This window comes from Oncorhynchus nerka, linkage group LG7, assembly GCF_034236695.1.
Source record: "Oncorhynchus nerka isolate Pitt River linkage group LG7, Oner_Uvic_2.0, whole genome shotgun sequence".
NCBI classification, from domain to species: Eukaryota; Metazoa; Chordata; class Actinopteri; order Salmoniformes; family Salmonidae; genus Oncorhynchus; species Oncorhynchus nerka.
The window spans coordinates 56774547-56796362 of record NC_088402.1 but is presented as its reverse complement, the minus strand read 5'-3'; the positions used below and the strand labels follow the sequence as shown (position 1 = coordinate 56796362).

General features: G+C 40.8%; 1 protein-coding gene across 1 annotated transcript; it reads right to left on the bottom strand.

Moving 5' to 3' along the window:
* Window positions 1–1936: 1936 nt before the first annotated feature.
* On the bottom strand, window positions 1937–21694 carry LOC115132027 (5'-nucleotidase domain-containing protein 2-like). Its single transcript, XM_029664211.2, has 14 exons — window positions 21012–21694; window positions 20303–20487; window positions 20115–20189; window positions 19930–19985; window positions 19703–19796; window positions 19067–19195; window positions 11597–11657; window positions 10822–10924; window positions 8153–8254; window positions 7932–8013; window positions 4231–4317; window positions 3890–4030; window positions 3543–3607; window positions 1937–3390 (listed from the first exon to the last, which is right to left on the bottom strand). Exons 1-14 carry the CDS (start codon window positions 21364–21366, stop codon window positions 3129–3131), a joined length of 1797 nt encoding a protein of 598 aa, XP_029520071.1. The 5' UTR covers window positions 21367–21694; the 3' UTR covers window positions 1937–3128.
* Window positions 21695–21816: the final 122 nt, after the last annotated feature.

The following is a 21816-nucleotide window of genomic DNA, read 5'->3' as shown; positions in this document are numbered from 1 at the left end:
ACCAACATCAGCCACCTCAGAGCGCAACTGGTCCTTGTTTGGGAACACACAACAGGCTGACCAATACAAGGGTTGAAAAATTGGTGGCCATCTGGGCAAAACATACATTTTTTTTTAGCCTGACAATGAGCCATCCTCAACAAGGTTGGAGAGTGACAGTGAAGATGAGGCCTCAGAGTCTGATGTTCAAGAGGTGGACATTGAGAAGGTCCAGGGAGAAAACATGGAAGCCTGAGAGGAAGACAACCAAAGCTTTAGTTTCTAGACTATCATTTTACAGATGTATGTTGAAAACGTTTTTGGGAGATACGATGGATCATTGCGGATCATTCAATATTCCCTTTTGTTGTTCAATGAAATCATCCCATGTGAAGAGTCAACTCATTTTAATTAGTTAAAGTTCAATTCATACCTAAATTGTTTTTTTTATTTCTATTGTTAGGATTTAATCACTTGAAATTATGTCTACTGATAAGGTAAAAGGTTTACGTTTCTGTCTCCATATGATGTGGTAAATATATCCAATGCAAAAAAACACATACATTTAAATAGTATTAATAATAATTTGTATATATTCCAGTTAAGTCCCATGGAAAGTTTCCACCTCTGAATAATCCCTGAAATGTGCAACCTAGGTGGTACTAAGTCAGAACAGTAGGTAAAATTATTAGGGTGAGGCACATGGGCTACTAACAGCTTACTACAGAACATTCACTTAGTATTACTTTCTTAGCTACAGTATATATACACATCTTATTATTACAATTTATGCAGCAGCATACAATACATTGTTTTGGACTCACCTTGTTGTGCTGTGCTCATTTGAACAGGAAGGTGGCGCAGCAGTCCTTCGTGGGGAAATTGTGTCATCAAACTTTGTCATCAGTCTGGAATTCTCTGGATTTATGATGCTTTCAAGACAAAAAAAACCAACAAAAATAAACCAGGTCGAATCATGACGTCAGTGATCTTCAGGTCTGAGCTCTAGAAAGAGGCCCAAATTCTCAACTTGCAATTCCGAGTTGGATGACCATTCAAAACTTATTTTCCCAGTCAGAGCTCGAGTTCCCAGTTGTCTTGAACTCACTGAAGTTAGATTTCCCAGTTTCGAGTTTCAAGTTGAGCACAGCAGAAGTCAGCATGGCCAATGTTGAATGTTTATCCTTTTAAGCTTGGAAAAGAGACCCTTAAACCCAAACTTGTGACCACACACCCACTCCACTGAATAGCAGACTAGTGATTGATTTGCAATGCTTGCAGTTCAACACTGATTCCTTCCAAACCACTCATTGTTGAATTTGCGATTTCCAACTTGTTGTGCAATGTTTATGTCCAATGGCCGATGAGCACCAATACATTCTATTATTTCTCTTCATATGACAAGAATTAAAAAGCATTTCCCATTAGATTGTTGACTTGATTCATAATGACTGCTAGCTAAGATTTTGAAAGTATGATGTTGACATGATCAGTCAAATCAAAGTTACTGTAGATATGTGATTTGATGTAATTTTATCTGTGGCCAATGACCTATTTTATTTAACTATGCAAGTCAGTTAAGAAAAAAAATCTTATTTACAATGAAGGCCAACTCTTGTGATACAGCCTGGAATCGAACCAGGGTCTGTAATGATGCAGTGCCTTAGACCGCTGCGCAACTCGGGAGCCCCTGAGCCTTCTTGGATGGGCACTTCTAATGTAACTATGGCAGCACCAAAGGGGCTTGAATTTAAGCTTCACCATTAGATATGGCAGAACACTGAACCAATCACAGCGCAACTAGAAAACATTACCCAATCACGGCGCAATTCGAGAACATTACCAACCCCAACGCTCCGTATTTTCCACTGGCTGCCCCACCACCACCACCACCACAGAAAGCACTATGCTGAAACACCTGCATTTGAGCTGCCTTACTCAAGAAAGCAAAAAAATAGACCATGTTTGTATGCAGCTTTATTAACTCAATGATTATTATATATATATTTTTTTTTACAATGTTTGCAAAGTGATAGGTGACACGTAATTACATGCAAAACAGGCTAAAAGAGTGGGGCTTAAACAGGTGAGGCTCTCACCTGCCCTGAATGACGGGTCGCCACTGGCTGTCCCACAGAGACAGACAGACTGACAGCCAGGAGCAAATATATAAACCATTACCACACATTTGTCAGCTAAATTACACTTTTATATCATATAACTTAACTCATTTATGAGAGGGAGATACCCTATTTGTATTGTTGTTTCAGCAGTCATATTTGGTACTCTTGACTCATTTATTACTTTGAAGTGACACAAATTGATTATTAAGCTTTTGAGCAACAAAAGATGTGATATTTAATTTGAGACTTAAAAGTTTTGCAGTATAAACAACTTGCATTAGCCTATATTGTATTATTGACAAACAAAAACATGTATGATGTGTAACTATTTGCCATTTTAAAGTGTTAACTCATGGTTGCAAAAGTGCCACCGATTCAAGATTGACCCAAAATAGATTTCTAGTGACTGCAACAACTTAGCTTGCCCTGAACCATACTACAATGTGAATGGTCGTACTCAAATACAGTAACAGCCAAGACTATACACCAATAAACTTAAGATCCATTACTCATAACTCAAACTAATGAGGTCATTAAATCAGTCTGTTACAGTGAGGAGGCTACATGGTTAAAATGAGAGAGAAAAAAAAGAAAGAGTTATCAAGTAACAGATATCCGCACCATGAACAAACAGTTATTGTTCAAATTGTTTTGGTTTTTAATTACAAGTTGCAACCTCAACTTAACTAACCTAAAAAGTAACGAAAGGCTTGACCCGTTAAATGTTCTTGCCAACCAAGTGATGTTGGGTAACTCGAATAGCCAGATAGTTTACCATTACTGTATGCTGGTTTAGAGAGGTTGGGTTAAATACGGAAGACACATTTCGGTTGAATGCATTCAGTTGTGTGACTGACTAGGTATCCCCTTTTCCCTTCCTTTTCACTTTACCTACTGGCATACAACCACCCAGGAGGTGGCACTCATGATCTGTGCACCATGCCCCAATTCTCCTTACTCCCGGCATAGCTTCAGTTCCTGCCTCTTTATATCAAGTTTGAGGTCTGTGAAACCTCGGAGCGGCCCTCAGCGGATGTGAGCCATCTCCTCCAGAAAGGGAGTCTTCATGCAGCCAGTGCAAAGCTGGTCCATCCACAGGGGCGCCTCGTGCTGCAGGGGGGTGCGACGAGGGTAGAAGGTGTAGGAGAGGTCGTAGTTGAGCAGACAGCTGATGGATGCCATGTAGAGGTCAGAGAAGCGACACAGGCGACGGGAGAAGAAGGTGGGGTTGTGGCAGGTGCGGAAAATGCTGCCAAAGTGAGGGTTGAACAGGTTCTTGGTCACAGCTCTGAGGGGGAAAATGAAAGAAAGGGCAGAAGGAAGCTCATAGGTCTGTACGAAGCTTGCCAAGTCAAAATTACACAGAATCCTTAAGGTCTGACTAGCTGTCCGACGGTTTTGATAAATTAAGTACAATTTATCTACTATAACTAGACTCACCGAAGCTCTTCTCTTTCCTTCAACCAATCCTGTAGAACTTCCTTTGACTTTGGATCTCGATGCACCTGCACAGGTTCAATAAAAAATGTTTCACTTGAATACCTTCATCTCAACATTCAAGAAAAACATGGTGTCAAGTGTCTCCATTCTCAATTGCATGGCTGATGGGTAGCAAAATCATAATATTAGCTTGTTGTAGTCATGTTTTTTTGCGTGGGTACAATTGATTGGGAAAACATCCCATAAAGGCAAGGGACCCGTCATGGTAAATGCAAGACGTAACTTAACCTATTGCTTTGATCTCACAGTTTGCTGAGTTCTATGTGGTAAAATGCCCAATAGTGTACCTGCATGCGTTCCAGTAGACCGGTGAGTGCCTGCAGCCAGGTGAGGCTTTGTGCATACTGCTCCGTATTCACCACCCTGGTCTCCACCTCCAGCTCTGGTACTATGGCCCCTGTCCGCCAGCCGTGACGCAGCATCAGGTCCTGCAGGAGGGCATGAGCAGTCAGCCCAGCACAACGATTAGCCACAGCATGCCACAAGTTATTACATTGTAAGCACAACAATGCGAGGCACAGTCCTTGAAACACAATCAATTCATGTGTGCATTTCTTGTGTTCTGAAATCACATTTACACTGCCTGTATCAGTAACCAAAAATTCTGACATAATATAGTATGACTCACTGCCAAGTCACTGTACAGATGATCTCCAAAGTAGAGCACCTTGGATCCCCTCCATCCTGTGAGCCTGAGAAAGTCAAACAGGTTGCCCTACAACAAGGAGACAGCATAATGAATGTCACTAGGAAAGATGATTAAAAAGGTCCAATGCAGCCATTTTGATCTCAAAATCAAATCGTTTCTGGGTAACAATTAAGTACCTTTCTGTGATTGTTAAAAAATAAAAATGATAAAAAATATATATAAAAAAAGCTTTTTAGCAAACAGCAATTTCTCAAGCAAGAATTTAGATTGACCACTGAGACAGTCCTGAGTGGGGAGGGGAAAACGAGATTTTTTTTAACGTATTGGCAGAAAGGTTCGGAACACTTTCTAATTGGTCTATGAACTAATTTAATGGCATTGCCTACCAGGCAGGCCAAAACCCCATCCCACCAAAAACAGGCAAACATTTCAGGTGATCTTTTCAGACAGCTCTTACACTAAAAGGGCATTATCATAATATTATTCCAATCTCATAGTGTGGACATATACACTGAGTGCAAAAAAACATTAAGGACACCTTCTCTATCAATGACAGACTGACCAGGTGAAAGCTATGATCCCTTGTTAAAACAGCTTCTATCAGTGTAGATTAAGGGGAAGAGACAGGTTAAAGAAGGATTGTTAATCCTTGAGACAACTGAGACATGGATTGTGTATGTGTGCCATTCAGTGGGTGAATGGGCAAGACAAAAGATTTAAGTGCCTTTGAACGGGGTATGGTAGTTGGTGCCAGGTGCACTGGTTTGTGCTGTGTTATTCATAATTAACAGTTTTGTGTGTATCAAGAATGGTCCACCACCCAAAAGACATCCAGCCAATTTGACACAACTGTGGGAAGCATTGCAGTCAATATGGGCCAGTATCCCTGTGGAACGCTTTCAACACCTTGTAGACTCCATGCCCAGACAAAATGAGGCTGTTCTGAGGGCAAAAATGTTTTGTACACTCAGTGTATATGAAAACACACATTTGACTACACTGGGCCTTTAAGTTGTAATGCTTGAAGTAAAAGCAGGAGGAAATAAGGCAAAAAAAGGACTGTGGATTGACAGAACTATAACATGACTAATGACAATTAATATAAAGATGTGATCTTCCACCAAATTCTGCTGATGCCTTAGCAGCAGACAACTATTGGCCTTGACTGTGGGTCAATCTGCCAATGATGTTGGCAGTGCTCTTAGGGAGAGCGGAAAAGTACTGCATGGTTACCATGTCCTACTGTGGCAATTAGGGTTGCAAAGCTACTGGTAATTTACCAAAGTTAACAGAATTAACAGGTACTCTTTGTCAATCTATGGTAACTTCAGTAATTTATACTTGAATAACAAAAAAATGTATTCATATATTGAAAACATTTTTTAAATCTTTGTCCATGTGTTTCTAGTGGATAGACCATATGGTTCAAGAGGAACTTTACTTTTTTCCCAACTGCCACCATTTTGGTGAAAAAAACATGTACAATAAAGACATATTGACATAGTAAAATAAAAAAATTAAGGATATTTCATGCTGAAACCCTCATATTAAAACACCAATGGTATTCACCAAGTTGATAGTTTATATTTAGGATAATGCTTTACAGTTTTGTCATTCAAATGTTTATTTTAAAAATCATCTTATTTGATTATTTTATATTTACATGTGACAAGACCACACAGAGGGCCAGAGATAATTACAGTAATCGGAAGTACCCAAAAAGGCCACACAAGATATAATCTGATAAAATATAAATAAAACTTTAAAGTCACCCAGATTCTGGTAGTTTACAGATACACTTTGTTATTGTCCAGTAATATACCCTCCATTTTCAACCCTAGAGGCAATACATGTCACAGCATCAAAATATAATCCACTTTTCACTAAACCTGATCCATTTTCAGCTACAACAGGGAACTAACTTCAAGGACAAGACTAACATCTTTGCGTAGACTTCAAAGGCCATCTTTGTAAGACCAGCATTACTCAGACTAGGGACATTTGATTCAGGTTGATCAAATAGTAACTTGGACTAATGTTCCACACATCACAATAGTCTTGCAACACCAAGGTTGTGGGTTCGATTCCCATGGGGGACCCGTGCGCAAAAGTACGTAAATGTACTGTAAGTCGCAATGGATAAGACCATCAGCTAAATGACTCAAATGTAAAAAATGTAATGCCATTCCAATCATGTCATTCATTTCCCACAGTAAAAGGATCAAATGCGACATTGTGAATCTCACAAATGACCACTACCTGGAACGCAAGTGCTGGTAAGTCCTGCAACTGAGTTAGTCACTTTGCAATTCAAATGGACAAGTTCATAATTTACAAGCTGGCATAGAACTTTGGCCTACACTCTCACGTATCATTTTGCGTATATATACAGCGGATTTGAAAGTATTTAGACCCCATTACTTTTTCCACATTTTGTTACATTACAGCCTTATTCTAAAATTAGTTTTTTTCCTCATCAATCTACACACACTACCCCACAACAAAGTGAAAACAAGTTTTTAGAAAATTTAGCAAATGTATAAAAAAAAACATACCTTATTTACATGCAGTAATTATTCAGACTCATTGCTATGAGACTTGAAATTGAACTCAGGTGCATCCTGTTTCCATTGATCGTCCTTGAGCCGTTTCTACTTGATTGGAGTCCACCTGTGGTAAGTTCAATTGATTGGAAATGATTTGGAAAGGCACACACCTGTCTATATAAAGGTCCCAAAGGTGACAAGTGTATGTCAGAGCTAAAACCAAGCCATGGGGTCGAAGGAATTGTCCGTAAAGCTCCGGAACAGGATTGTGTTGAGGCACAGATCTGGGGAAGGGTACCAAAATATTTCTGCAGCATTGAAGGTCCCCAAGAACAGTTGCCTCCATCATTCTTAAATGGAAGGTGTTTGGGACCACCAAGACTCTTCCTAAAGGTGGGCGCCCGGCCAAACTGAGGAATCAGGGGAGAAGGGCCTTGATCAGGGAGGTGACCAAGACACCGATGGTCACTCTGACAGAGTGTCACATCTGGAGGAAACCTGGCACTATCCCTATGGTGAAGCATGGTGGTGGCAGCATCATGCTGTGGGGAGGTTTTTCAGCGGCAGAGACTAGGAGACTAGTCAGGATCGAGGGAAAGATGAACAGAGCAATGTACAGAGAGATCCTTGATGAAAACCTGCTACAGAGCGCTCAGGACCTCAGACTGGGACCAAGGTTCACCTTCCAATAGGACAACGACCCTAAGCACACAGCCAAGACAACGCAGGAGTGGCTTCGGGTCAAGTCACTCAATGTCTTTGAGTGGCCCAGCCAGAGTCCGGACTTGATCGAACATCTCTGGAGAGATGTGAAAACAGCTGTGCAGCGACACTCCCCATCCAACCTAACAGAGCTTGAAGGATCTGCAGAGAATGGGAGAAACTTCCCAAATACAGATGTGCCAAGCTTGTAGCATCATACCTGATATTTCAGGGGGGTTTTCCTTCATATATTTGCTAAAATCACATTTTTGCTTTACTTTATCATTATGGGGTAGTGTGTGTAGATTGAGGGGGAAAAATTGATTTAATTCATTTTAGAATAAGGCTGTAACGTCACAAAATGTAGAAAAGGTCAAGAGGTCTGAATGCACTGTATAAAGTAATATTTCTGGGTAATGTCTCCGCTCCTACCTGTTTGTAGATCTGGCCCTTATCCAAGCTCTTGATCTTGTCCCACTGAAGGTCCCCGTTGCCATCCAAACGTCTGAAAGGTCTGCAAGTAGAAAATATGATCAGGTCACACAATGACCTGAACAGTGTGTAGAATGCTCTCATTTTCTCTCATAGACCAAGGTTATAGAATTTAGACACTTCTTGGTTGGGAGTATAAAGATATAGAGTCTCAGACTTACTTGCCACAGTTGTTGAAGAAGTGTGGTTTGTCAGCTTGAACAATGACAACATCAAAAAAGTCCCTCCAGTCCTTTCCTACCATGTATTTCATCCCTTTGTCTCTAAATAAAATCGGAAAACAGCTGGTTAGTGAACAACCACGAAATGTACAGTTACTGTTGAGAGCTGAAAGTGCCCACAGATGGCACATCTATAAGGTTAACAATTTTTACAAATAAAAGCAAAGCTTCCCCCGAAAGTCAATTGAATTAAAATTTCCAAAATTATATAACCTAATTAACCTACTCCTGTGTATTCAGAAATAAATAAAATAATTCAAAATAGGCTACTACACCAGAAAGCATGATTTGGCCACAGAGGAACATTAGCGTCTTTAAAATAAAATTAATAAGCTGTGCATTGTTTAAATTACATTGCCTAAAGTCGTAAGGGCCCGCAATTTGGGCAGCGTGCGCGGCAAATACCAAATAAATGATTGTCGAGTTACAACTGTCAGTGAGAGGTAGAGAGCCCCAGCCAGGCATATCGCAATATTTCAAAATACAACCGTGAGAAAACATACTTTGGAAGGCAAATGGCTATATTGCTGTAAAGATAAGACAATAAAAATCCTCATCTGTCTTTTAGTTATCAAAATTCTCAACTAAATTGAGCAACCAGTATAGCCTATTCTATTGGCACCAGAAGAGAGCACAGGCCATATCCCCAGTGAGTGTGCATATTCACTCTTTATCATTGTTGGATCAGTGCCACATGAGTTTGTTTTTGGACAATAGTCTCCTCCTCCAAGTTAGATGGACATCATATTGTATTTGTGTCTCCCCGTCTCATAGGCCTATTCTATGGATCAAGCAACGTTGTTTTTATTGATCTGTTTGTCAGCAGATCAGGCTACACTAAGTTGATGATGAAAACATTCTGCTAATGCCTCTAGTCATAAAGTGTAGTAGGATTGCATGAAATGTTTATAAAAAAAAGGCCAAATTCTTCCCGTGCAAAGAAAGGATATTCTACAATAGCATAGATCTACTTTACAACGCGCTCAGCCTTGCATTGAACAGTATTTTCTGCGAACAGTGATCGAGTTATATCATTAGCCTAAATTATGACTATCCAATCTACTCATCACATTACGAATAGTAGGCTCTCTTACAGAAGTCTGCAAATGCGAGGATGCATGGAATCATTTATTATAAAAGGTGCATTTTTAATGGTGAACATGCGCATCCCCAAACAACTTGAAAGCGCACGCCGCCGCCTTTGCCTGAATGTACAGCACCAGTCAAAAGTTTGGACACACCTACTCATTCAAGGGTTTTTCTTCATTTTTACTATTTTCTATATTGTAGAATAATAGTGAAGACATCAAAACTATGAAATAACACATATGGAATCATGTTGTAACCAAAAAAAGTTTTAAACAAAAATCAGAATATATTTTATAGTTGAGATTCTTCAAAGTAGCCACCCTTTGCCTTGATGACAGCTTTGCACACTCTTGGTATTCTCTCAACCAGCTTCATTAGGTAGTCACCTGGAATGCATTTCAATTAACAGGTGTGCCTTAAAAGTTCATTTGTGGAATTTCTTTCCTTCTTAATGCTTTTGAGACAATCAGTTGTATTGTGACAAGGTAGGGGTGGTATACAGAAGATAGCCACCAAGCGCTATGATGAAACTGGCTCTCATGAGGAACGCCACAGGAAAGGAAGATCCAGAGTTAAGTGGATAAGTTCATTAGATACCAGCCTCAGAAATTGCAGCCCAAATAAATGCTTCAGAGTTCAGGTAACAGACACATCTCAACGTCAACTGTTGAGGGCACTTCATGAATCAGGCCTTCAGTCTAACTGCGGCAAAGAAACCACTGCTAAAGAACACCAATAAGGAGACTTGCTTTGGCCAAGAAACATGAGCAATGGACATTAGACCAGTGGAAATCTGTCCTTTCGTCTGATGTGTCCAAATTTGAGATTTTTGGTTCCAACCACTGTGTTTTTGTGAGACGCAGAGTAGGTGAACGGATGATCTCTGCATGTGTGGTTCCCACCGTGAAGCATGGAGGTGGTGGTAATGGTGCTTTGCTGGTGATACGGTCAGTGATTTATTTAGAACACAATTTATTTAGAATTTAGAATGCCATCCCATCTAGTTTGTGCTTTGTTTTTCAACAGGACAATGACCCAACACACCTCCAGGCTGTTTAAGGGCTATTTGACCAAGAACGAGAGTGATGCGTACTGCATCAGATGACCTGTCCTCCACAATCACCTGACCACAACCCATTGAGATGGTTTGGGATGAGTTGGACCGCAGAGTGAAGGAAAAGCAGCCAACAAATGCTCATGATATGTGGGAACTCCTTCAAGACTGTTGGAAAAGCTTTCCATGTGAATCTGGTTGAGAGAATGCCAAGAGCAAAGCTGTCATCAATGCAAAGGGTGGCTACTTTGAAAATATAACATTTTTGCTTAACACTTTTTGGTTACTACATGATTTCATATGTGTTATTTCCTAGTTCTAATGTCTTCACTATTTTTGTACAATGTAGAAAATAGTAAAAATAAAGAAACCCTTGAATGAGTATCTGTATCCATACTTTTGACTGGTACTGTATATCTCTGATTTATTTAACTGTCAGTTTGATTTGGTTGATGGTGACACTTACACAAAGCTAAATGGGCTGTTGGTTATAAGGAAGAGCTTCTTGCCATGGCTGGCCAGACGGTGCAGAACTGCATATGTCTCATCTCCTCTGAGAATATATTTCTCTGTGGGAGGGAGATGAAAGGGTCAATTCAGACAGGAATATCCCCTTCCCTTGAGTATTTCTCAAGTATGTAAATATTCCACTTCCGTCAGAACGTGCTGTCCCTTGGAAGAAACTGATAGCTTTGACCAGTGGGAAACAGTCATGTAGCATTTAAGAAAAATACAAAGGTATTTAAAGTAATTGTGAGACTGTGGTACAGCAGAGTATAAAGATGCATTTTATACTGTCTTGAAATGCCCTCTCCTCTCAATTCCTGACAAACCTGAACTCCGTAAACACATCTTTAAACAAAACCTATTAACGTCATTCTTTTGCACTTTAAAGTATGTTTGCAATATTTAATCAATTATCTTGACTTACCCTTAGCAATGGTTTTGGAAGAATCAGATTTAAAATACTTGAAAAATATTAGTACTTCTTATCATAACCTCAAAACTATTATCTGCAGGGCAGTTAAATTGCTCTCCTGTTTAGGTTTTCAAATACAGAGAAATAAACAGTGGATCAAGACAACACTGTTTTTTATTTAGGGGAGTTTAACAATGTTCTGTTTAAAAGAACCTGCAATCTGGGCATGGGTGAGATGGAGAGCATCCAATACAAACAAATGAGATATAATGTCTAAAACCGAAGATGGAAAAAAAAAAAAAAAAAAAATAGTACATCTCACCCAAGTCTTGCATTATCCACTTGTACATGTAGCCTTTGATATGCACCATTCCAATGGCATCCTAAGGAAAATTAAGAGTGTGGATAAGCTCAACTTTCACTGAGAATGTTTGTATACAGTTGTCTTGCTCAAGGTCTAAAAGACATTTCTGACCATACACTTTTGTGGGCTTACTACTCCCACCTAAAAGGACATTTAACCAGCCACGTTTTTCCTCTCTTGGGAGAGATCCATTGAATGTTTGCGGAGTGTGCTGTAAAGATCTAGCATTCCTGGAATCTTGACACTCACTTCTGTAACTGGGAAGTACAGTTTGTTCAAAATCAAATCATAGACATCATAGAATCAATCATAGAATTAGCAACTTAACAAAACAAGGCCTGGTTCGATGTGGGTGTGTTATGTTCGCTATATTAATTTATATAAATGTTTTTTTTTGCAGGGGTGGTCTTAGTCACACAAATGTACATATTGGTAAGGTGCGTGGTGTAGTACTTTCAAGTAGCTGCACTCAGGACTGATTTCTGAGAACATGTCTACAACTTCATCGGCAAGCTGTAAAACTATCGTAAATAATGCACAAGCTACATGCTGTTCATCAAATCAAATTTGATTTGTCACATGTGCCGAATTCAACACCTTAGTGAAATGCTTACAAGCCCTTAAAATCAACAATGCAGTTTAGAAAAATACCTAATAAAAAAGTAACAAATAATTAAAGAGCAGCAGTAAAATAACAATAGCGAGGCTATAATCAGGGGGTACCGCTACAGAGTCAATGTGCGGGGGCACCGGCTTCAAGGTAATTGAGGTAATATATACACGTGCGTAGAGTTATTAAAGTGATTTATGCATAACAGAGCGTAGCAGCAGTGTAAAAGGGGGGGGGGGGGGGGCAATGCAAGTAGTCTGGGTAGCCATTGATTACATGTTCAGTAGACTTCTGGCTTGGGGGTAGAAGCTGTTTAGAAGCCTCCTGGACCTAGACTTTAGCTCTCCGGTACCGCTTTCCATGCGGTAGCAGAGAGAACAGTCTATGACTGGGGTGGCTGACAAGTCTGACAATTTTAAGGCCTTCCTCTGACACCGCCTGGTATAGAGGTCCTGGATGGCAGGAAGCTCGGCCCCAGTGATGTACTGGGCCGTACGCGCCACCCTCTGTAGTGCCTTGCGGTCGGAGGCCGAGCAGTTGCCATACCATGCAGTGATGCAACGAGTCAGGATGCTCTCAGTTGTGCAGCTGTCGAACCTTTTGAGGATCTGAGGACCCATGACAAATCTTTTCAGTCTCCTGAGGAGGAATAGGTTCTCTCATGCCCTCTTCACAACTGTCTTGGCATGCCTGGACCATGTTCATTTTAGATGTGGACACCAAGGAACTTGAAGCTCTCAACCTGCTACACAACAGCCTCATAGATGAGAATGGGGGGGGGGCACTTGGTCCTCCTTTTCCTGTAGTCCACAATCATCTCCTTTGTCTTGATCACGTTGAGGGAGAGGTTGTTGTCATGGCACCACACGACCAGGTCTCTGACCTCCTCCCTATATGCTGTCTCGTTGTTTTTGGTGACCAGGCCTACCACTGTTGTGTCATCTGCAAACTTAATGGTGTTGGAGTCGTGCCTGGCCATGCAGTCATGATTGAACAGGAGGGGACTGAGCACGCACCCCTGAGCGCCCCCCATGTAAAGGATCGGCATGGCGGATGTGTTGTTACCTACCCTTACCACCTGGGGGCGGCCCATCAGGAAGTCCAGGATCCAGTTGCAGAGGGAGGTGTTTAGACCCAGGGTCCTTAGCTTTGTGATGAGCTTTGAGGGCACTATGGTGTTGAACGCTGAGCTGTAGTCAAAGAATAGCTTTCTCACATAGGTGTTCCAGGTGTGAAAGGGCAGTGTGGAGGGCAATATAGATTGCGTCATCTGTGGATCTGTTGGGGTGGTATGCAAATTGGAGTGGGTCTAGGGTTTCTGGGCTAATGGTGTTGATGTGAGCCATGAACCGCTTTTCAAAGCACTTCATGGCTACAGACGTGAGTGCTACGGGTCGGTAGTAATTTAGGCAGGTTACCTTAGTGTTCTTGGGCAGGGTCTATGGAGGTCTGCTTGAAACATGTTGGTTTATAGACTCAAACAGGGAGAGGTTGAAAATGTCAGTAAAGACAGCAGAGTACACGTCCTGGTAATCCCGTCTGGCCCTGAGGCCTTGTGAATGTTGACCTGTTTAAAGGTCTTACTCACATCGGTTGCGGAGAGCATGATCACACAATCATCAGTTGGTGCTCTCATGCATGTTTCAATGTTACTTGCCTCAAAGCGAGCATAGAAGGAATTTAGCTCATCTGGTAGGCTTGTGTCACTGGGCAGCTCTCGGCTGTGCTTCCCTTTGTAGTCTGTGATAGTTTGCAAGCCCTGCTACATCCGACACTTTGTCTGTTTGATGGTTCGTCGGAGGGCATAGTGGGGCTTCTTATAAGCTTCCGGGTTTCCCGCTCCTTGAAAGCGGCAGCTCTACCCTTTAGCTCAGTGCGGATGTTGCCTGTAATCCATGGCTTCTGGTTGGGTTTGTACGGACAGTCACTGTGGGGACGACGTCGTCGATGCACTTATTTATGAAGTCAGTGACTGATGTGGTGTACTCATCAATGCCATCAGAAGACTCCCTGAACATATTCCAGCCTGTGCTAGCAAAACAGTCCTGTAGTTTAGCATCTGCTTCATCTGACCACTTCTTTATTGACCGAGTCACTGGTGCTTCCTGCTTAAATTTTTGCTTGAAAACAGGAATCAGGAGGATAGAATTATGGTCAGATTTTCCAAATGGTGGGTGAGGGTGAGCTTTGTACGCGTCTCTGTGTGTGGAGTAAAGGTTGTCTAGAGTTTCTCGCTCTCTGGTTGCATATTTAACATGTAAAACGGATTTAAGTTTCCCTGCATTTAAGTCCCCGGCCACTAGGAGCGCCACCTATGGATGAGCGTTTTTGCTTATGGCAGTATACAACTCATTGGATGCGGTTTTAGTGCCAGCATCAGTCTGTGGTGGTATGTAGACCGCTACAAAAAAATACAGATAAAAACTCTCTTCGTTGATAGTGTGGTCTACAGCTTATCATGAGATGCTCTACCTCAGGCGAGCAAAACCTTGAGACTTCTTTAGATATACGTCCTTTTAGTTCATCCAATTTATTTTCCAGGGATTGTATGTTGGCCAGTAGTACGGATGGCAAGGGCAGATAAGCCACTCGTCGGCAGATCCTCCAAGGCACCCCGATCTCTTTTCTGTCTCTTTCTCCTGCAAATGACAGGAATGAGGGCCTGTTCTGGTGTCTGGAGTAATTCCCTCTCGTCCTACTCAGAGAAATTCTTCGTCCAGTTCAATCACTGTTCTGATTTCCGGAAGTTCTTTTCGGTCATAAGAGACGGAGGCAGCAACTTTATGTACAAAATAAGTTTTGAAAAAATGAACAAAATTCAAGGTTTGTTAAGAGCCCATGAAATGACAGCCATCCTCTCCGGTGCCATCAAACCATTATCATCGCCCAAAACCACTAGCTAGCTAAGTTCCATCTGTGTTTGTCAATGAAGCTAGCTAGTAGCTAGCAGGCACATTGAGCAGCAGGCCACGTTAACTAAATCAACTTATCAAGTCACTGACGAGTGGCAAAGAGCTTCGGTGACGTTTTGTTTTGAACGTTCTCACTATCTATTACCGGAGTGAGAGGCTGTCTGGCAGTGCTTAATAGTAAATCATGTTACAAAACAGGTTGTGGTGAGACACAAGGGGGCCATACTTGCCAACATTAGAAAAGTTTAGGTTTAAAACTTCTCTCAGTCTTAAAAAATGTGCATCAGTCAATTAAAATCATCGACGTAGTTGCATGTGATTAAATGCTGTTCCCATTACATAACCTGGCACATTTAGCCCTATGCTAACTTTAGCAGGTGGCAGTGATTATTTTATTGTACCAAATCCTGCATCAGCCGATCAAAAATCTTAAGACTTTATATCCACCAACCAATGGCATTTCTTAGAATAGGTCAACGTGGCCACCAGAGGGCTATTTTAAACCTTCAAATTCAAGGTTTACTTTTGTTCCGCTTGGTCCTTCTCATGTGTTGGAGTGCCAATATTGCATGATGCCTCATTGACCTGACAAAATTCAAAAAGGCACATTTTCATATATATGACAAAATCCCACATTGTTGCTCATCTGTTTCACTGTGGTTTTAGAGTCAAAGTGGTTGACTAAAACCAGTGCACATTAACCGTGGGTTCGAGCCCCCTAGCATAAAGCATTTTTGTTAAAGAAAACTGTTCACTGCTAGTACTCGATGCTCGATTCAAATAACACGTGACAAAGTGGATGATTCTAAAAATGCATATGAAACATTGTACATGTAAACTGTAGCCTACACATCTATGCAATTTGGTGACCAAGTTGACCTATTTTAAGAAATGGCATTTGTTGGTGGATATAAAGTCTAAGATATTTGATAGGCTGATGCAGAGATTGATGATAAAAAAAGATTGTGGGGGCTGTCTTGTTTGACTTCAGTTCAGCTTTTGACATTATTGATCAGTCTGCTGCTGGAAAAACCTGTGTGTAATGGCTTTACATCCCCTACTATATTGTGGATAAGGAGTTACCTGTCTAACAGAACACAGAGGGTTTTCTTTAATGGAAGCCTCTCCAAAATAATCCAGGTAGAATCAGGAATTCCCCAGGAAAGCTGTCTAGGCCCCTTAGAAAAAAGTATCTTTACTAACGACTTTTGAGTAAAGCCAGTGTGTCTATGTATGCGGATGACTCAACACTATACACGTCAGCTACTACAGCGACTGAAATGACTGCTACACTTAGTTTCAGAATGGGTGGCAAAGAATAAGTTAGTCCTAAATATTTCAAAAATTAAAAGCATTGTATTTGGGACAAATCATTCACTAAACCCTAAACTTAAACTAAATAGTGTAATAAATAATGTGGAAATTGAGCAAGTTGAGGTGACTAAACTGCTTGGAGTAACTCTGGATTGTATAAACTATCATGGTAAAAACATATTTATACAATTGTAGCTAAGATAGGGAGAAGTCTGTCCATAATAAAAAGCACTGCTCTACCTTCTTAACAGCACTATCAACAAGGCAGTCCCTACAGGCTCTAGTTGTCGCACCTGGACTACTGTTCAGTTGTGTGGTCAGGTGCCACAAAGAGGGACTTAGGAAAATTGCAATTGGCTCTAAACAGGGCAGCACAGCTGGCTCTTGGATGTACACAGAGAGCAAACAATAATATGCATGTCAATCTCTCCTGGCTCAAAGTGGAGGAGAGATTGACTTCATCACTACTTGTATTTGTGAGCGGTGTTGACATGTTTAAAGCACCGAGCAGTCTGTTTAAAAGCTTAGCACACAGCTCAGACACCCATGCATACCCCACAAGACATGCCACCAGAGGTCTCTTCACTGTCCACAACAGACTATGGGAGGCGCACATTATTACATGGAACACTATTCCACATCAAGTAACAAAGTAACAAGTAACAAACAGTAGAAATACACTTTATGGAACTGCAGGGACTGTTAAGCATCCCAAACATAGGCACAGACCCATGCATACATACATACATATGATAACATACACACACACAGATTTTGTGTTGTAGATATGTGGTAGTGGAGTAGGGGCCTGCGGGCACACACTTAGTGTGTTGTGAAATCTGTCATGAATGTATCGTATTGTTTTGAAAATGTTATAACTGCCTTAATTTTGCCAGACCCCAGGAAGAGTAGCTGCCTTCCTTGGTAGCTGCCTTGCTGCCTTGGCAGCAGCTAATGGGGATCCATAATAAACAAACACATTTAGTTAGCAGTGACAATAGCCTGTGAATCAGCCTGCAAGAGGGACTCCAACAAGAAACCCCTAATTAATTGTATTCATAATTTCCAAGGTTTTTTCTGCATTTCAACACACAAACACAATAAATATAATTCTACATTTCAATGGGGAAAACTCATGTAAAATTCTAACCCTTGCCACAATCTGCGACAATTACGTGGAGCTAAGCACTCTACACAGAAAGCTATTTTACTAGTCAGTCAAACACACATGATCTAGTTGCTTTGATTATCAGAATGTACCATTAGACTTCTGTTAAGTACGCTTCATGGGTAAGTATTTGATCACGTGCAATTACGTCTTCGATTTTAATTGGCTGATGCGCATTTTGAGACTAAACGTTTTGGCAAACTTCAATTTTTTCTAATGTTTGCAAGTATGGCCCCATGATACTCACAAATGGCTTTGGAATGTTGACAAATGGCAGTTGGGATGCAAGCGCGCATCGTCTCAATTCTCATTTTGCCCAAAACTGTGAAAGACTCGAGTGATCACTTATGGGCTTATGGGCAAAGTATTGTCTTATCGTCGCTGTCTGACGAAAACCTCATGTCCAAAACATCATCTTTTCAGGAAATTTAAAAAACGACCATATTATCCCATTAACAAAAATACATGAAACTTTAGAAGCTATTTTGAATACATTTTCTTCCTAGAGTCAGCATACATTAAGGGGATACTGCTTTGAATAAATAACCAAATTAAAAAAGGCTAAAAGGTTATTAGACAGCGACGATATGTAAACAAGTCTGAGGCACTGCGTCATGTGGGCAGGTCTGTCTCACTGCCTGTTGATTCTGCCACACAGTTGGATAGAGAGCAATCAGCGCATGACAATTGTCCCTAGATTTTACCATCCCGTGTTAGATGGCATGATCGAAATCAAAATACAACCCTCAAATATCCAATGAATCTAGGAATGTAACAGCTTCCCTAAATCTCGCAAAAGTTTTTTGGAAAATACTGACTATGACCAAATTGATATTTACAGTTTTTGTAATTGTTTACATTAAAATCAATGTTCAATACAAATATCGAGTTCAGCAGCTATTTATAGTCAATGAGAAGATAAAATGGTATGCGACCTTTGGGTTCTCAGGACACAGATGGGGAACTTTTCACTATGTCTTGACAGCATTTGAACAGAGTCCAACACACTGGTAACGTGGCAGGCACCAAAAGCTACCTCACCGACATAGATTTGTCTTTATTTAGCCCAACCTTTTCCATTTAGACACACTAAGCATTAGTAAGTGGCTCCACTTGAAGGGGAGAGAGGGAGAGGAGGAATAAAATAGCTTTTGGCACACTGACTGACTGACACAGCATGAAAAACAAAGTTAGCCCACATTCTCAACTGCCATGCACAATGGTAGACAAAGGGACAATTCACAGACATTGACTTCGGTGCAACAACAACAGCAGCAATGAACCAAGTTAGACTTTTTAGTTAAAAGCCTTATATTTTCAGAACCAGCGATTTGCCCACATTTGAAAAACTGGTCCTACTTTGATGTCTGAATTAAAATAAAGTATTATCTTTGGATTCATGTTTTGTTGCTGAATGCACTCACCGAAACATCTTTGTAGAGATGACCAGGGTCATATTCAATGTCATTGGAGTTGAAGTAGTCATTGGCAGCTGCCAGGAGAGTCATCTCTGGGATGGAGAAAACATCCATGAACTGCTTCATCATTGGACCCTGTAAGATAACGTTAGCCCAACGGGATAGAAGACACACCAAGTTATACATATTCATGCACACCAGTCAGTTAATAGATTTTTATTCCCGTAGTATAATATGAGAACACCGACCATTTGGTTTGGAGGGTATTTAATCAAGTGGGCAAATAAACTCAACTTCTCCCAAGGCACTGAGAGAACAGAGCAATAAACGAGTCAGACCATGTCTATTTCTCCAGTAGCTGGCCTAAAGTCTCCATAGGATTCTTTGTGATTAAAAGAAAGAATGTGGTTTAGAGCAGGTCACGGACACGTCTTATAGTTACTGCCATTGCAACTAGAATGAATTGCTATTGTGAACTATTTTACTTTAAAGATCATCACTTTTGCATGCTTTTTCAACATTTAGGCCTATAGGTCAAATATGTTTATGCACAATCTCCGATCCTTGTCTAGCTCATCATCTAGCGCATCTGTTCAGGAAGATACAGGCAAGTGATGTCGAAGAATGTGGTGAAGTAGTGACCTTTCCATAGAAGCCACTGACTTCCTGAAGAGGGACATGGTGAGTTCCACCATAGAGCTCCAAAACCTCGTCATCTGGAACAGGCTTCAGACCCCTGTGGGAATTAACATCTCTTTCACTATGGTCTCTGGACTACAGTATTTAATCCATGACATAGCAATAGCAAAGAGTATTGTTGTTAGAAAAAAACTTTTGTTTTCCATATATTCACCGAGCAAGTAACTTACCTGTATACAGTCCCCAGCTGGATGTAATGGAAGGCATCTATTTTCATCAACAGTCCCTGCACGGAAAACTATTTTATTAGTTCAACTACCATTTCACTCTAGTAAAAAGAAAAAGAAAACTAATTTCAAACTTTTCCTGTTGAATGTTTATACTATAAGCTTTTATACAGAAAAATAGCACTTACCTTCTGAATGTCATAGTGGAGACCACGTGCAGCGAAGTTGGGAATATAGTCATACTTGCTAATGCCCTCTGGATACTGTTTGGGGAGTTAAAAGAAACAATTTAACAAATTCAAATAAAAAAAATGTGCATCGTGAACATTTGTATGAGAATATGAGGCAAACAGCATCGCATTTCCATCAGACACACCTTGTAGTGTTTGACAAGGAAGTCTCGAGCTGTGTTGTAGATCATTGTATCAAGAGTGTTGGAGTACAGAGCGAGTGTGTAGTCATAATCAAAGCCATAGATGTCCACTTCGTCCAAGTCAACCTCATTGTTGGCATAGATGGTGGAGGGGTTCAGTAAGTTACATACACCTGGAGGAATCAGATCTGCAGAAAAGGAGGGGGGAGACATTAAACAAAATACCAAATCTACCATGATCAGTCTTCATGAATCATCTTCAATGCATTGTGTGGGTAAACTGAAGTCTGGACAATTTTGGGCAGTAGGGGCCTTTAGTTAAAAATGGCCAAAGATGTATTTCATTAGGTTATGAACATTTCACTCACAGTTAGCACATCCTTCAGAGTTTATTAAAGACATAATAATTGGAATGGGAGAGGGGGTGTTAATATAAAAGACTAGGTTTATTGGTCAACCCGATTCTAATCAAGGGGGGGATTTTGTTACTAAAATGACAAATGAGAGGTTGAAAAGTTTCCAGAGTGTAGCAATAATAAGATGATATGGCAGGGGTCTAACATTTGTCAACTGACAACCAACAATCTATCTGGTATGGATGGAAAAACAGTATTGACAAAAGGGAAATGGGTTAGTGATTACAAAGTTTCAGTTGGCGAAACAAACTAACATATTTTAGGCAAACTTTAACATTTACATAAAAACATCTTACCGTGCACAAGCCGTTTCATTTCATTATACCTTGACCAAAGGTAAGTCTTGGAGTCAATCTGGAGTCCTGTAGTGAATGCCCTTTCAGACAAGGTAGGCGACACCCTCTGGTTGTTGCTCGCTACGTGTCTGTGATTTGCGGGTGATGGAGAAGTTGGGATGGCTGTGGACCGTACAGGCTGGATACCTAAATCTGATCCACAACTTTGTTCATCTTCGCAGCATTTCCCTATTTGGGTGGTCGGACCTGTAGATGCCACGCTACCACAAGAAGCCACATAAACTTTGCGAAGCGACGTTGGCTTACTTGTCTGCCATAACGCATGGCTAAACATTCTTATTTTTTGACAGGACATTAGTACTTGGCATTTATCAGAGTATCTTTAGAACGTTATCTCACCCCCCAAAAATATGTAGTGAATAGCCTACACTAGCCACTGAGTCTGATGCACAAGTAAGATCCAGTGCATATTCGACACTCCCATTGCCGGACAGATTTTGGGGCGGAGTCAACTCTCTCGCTTCGCCTCTTCCTCTGTGGTATCAACATCCTCATCGAATCACGAGCGGTGAGACGATGACTGATTTCACGTTCAGCCTATTATGGTGGGAAAGAATGCAGTCTTCCCAAAACGTGTTTCCATGCACACACAGTTCGACCTACGCCTGCTACGTGACTGATCTAAACTTCCAGCTGGCAGAAGCATCTCATGTTTTATTTCATGGATGAAATATTTATAAAACCTGGGAACCATAATTTCATTAAATTTAGGTTTTATTCTAATAATTATATTTTAATAAAATTG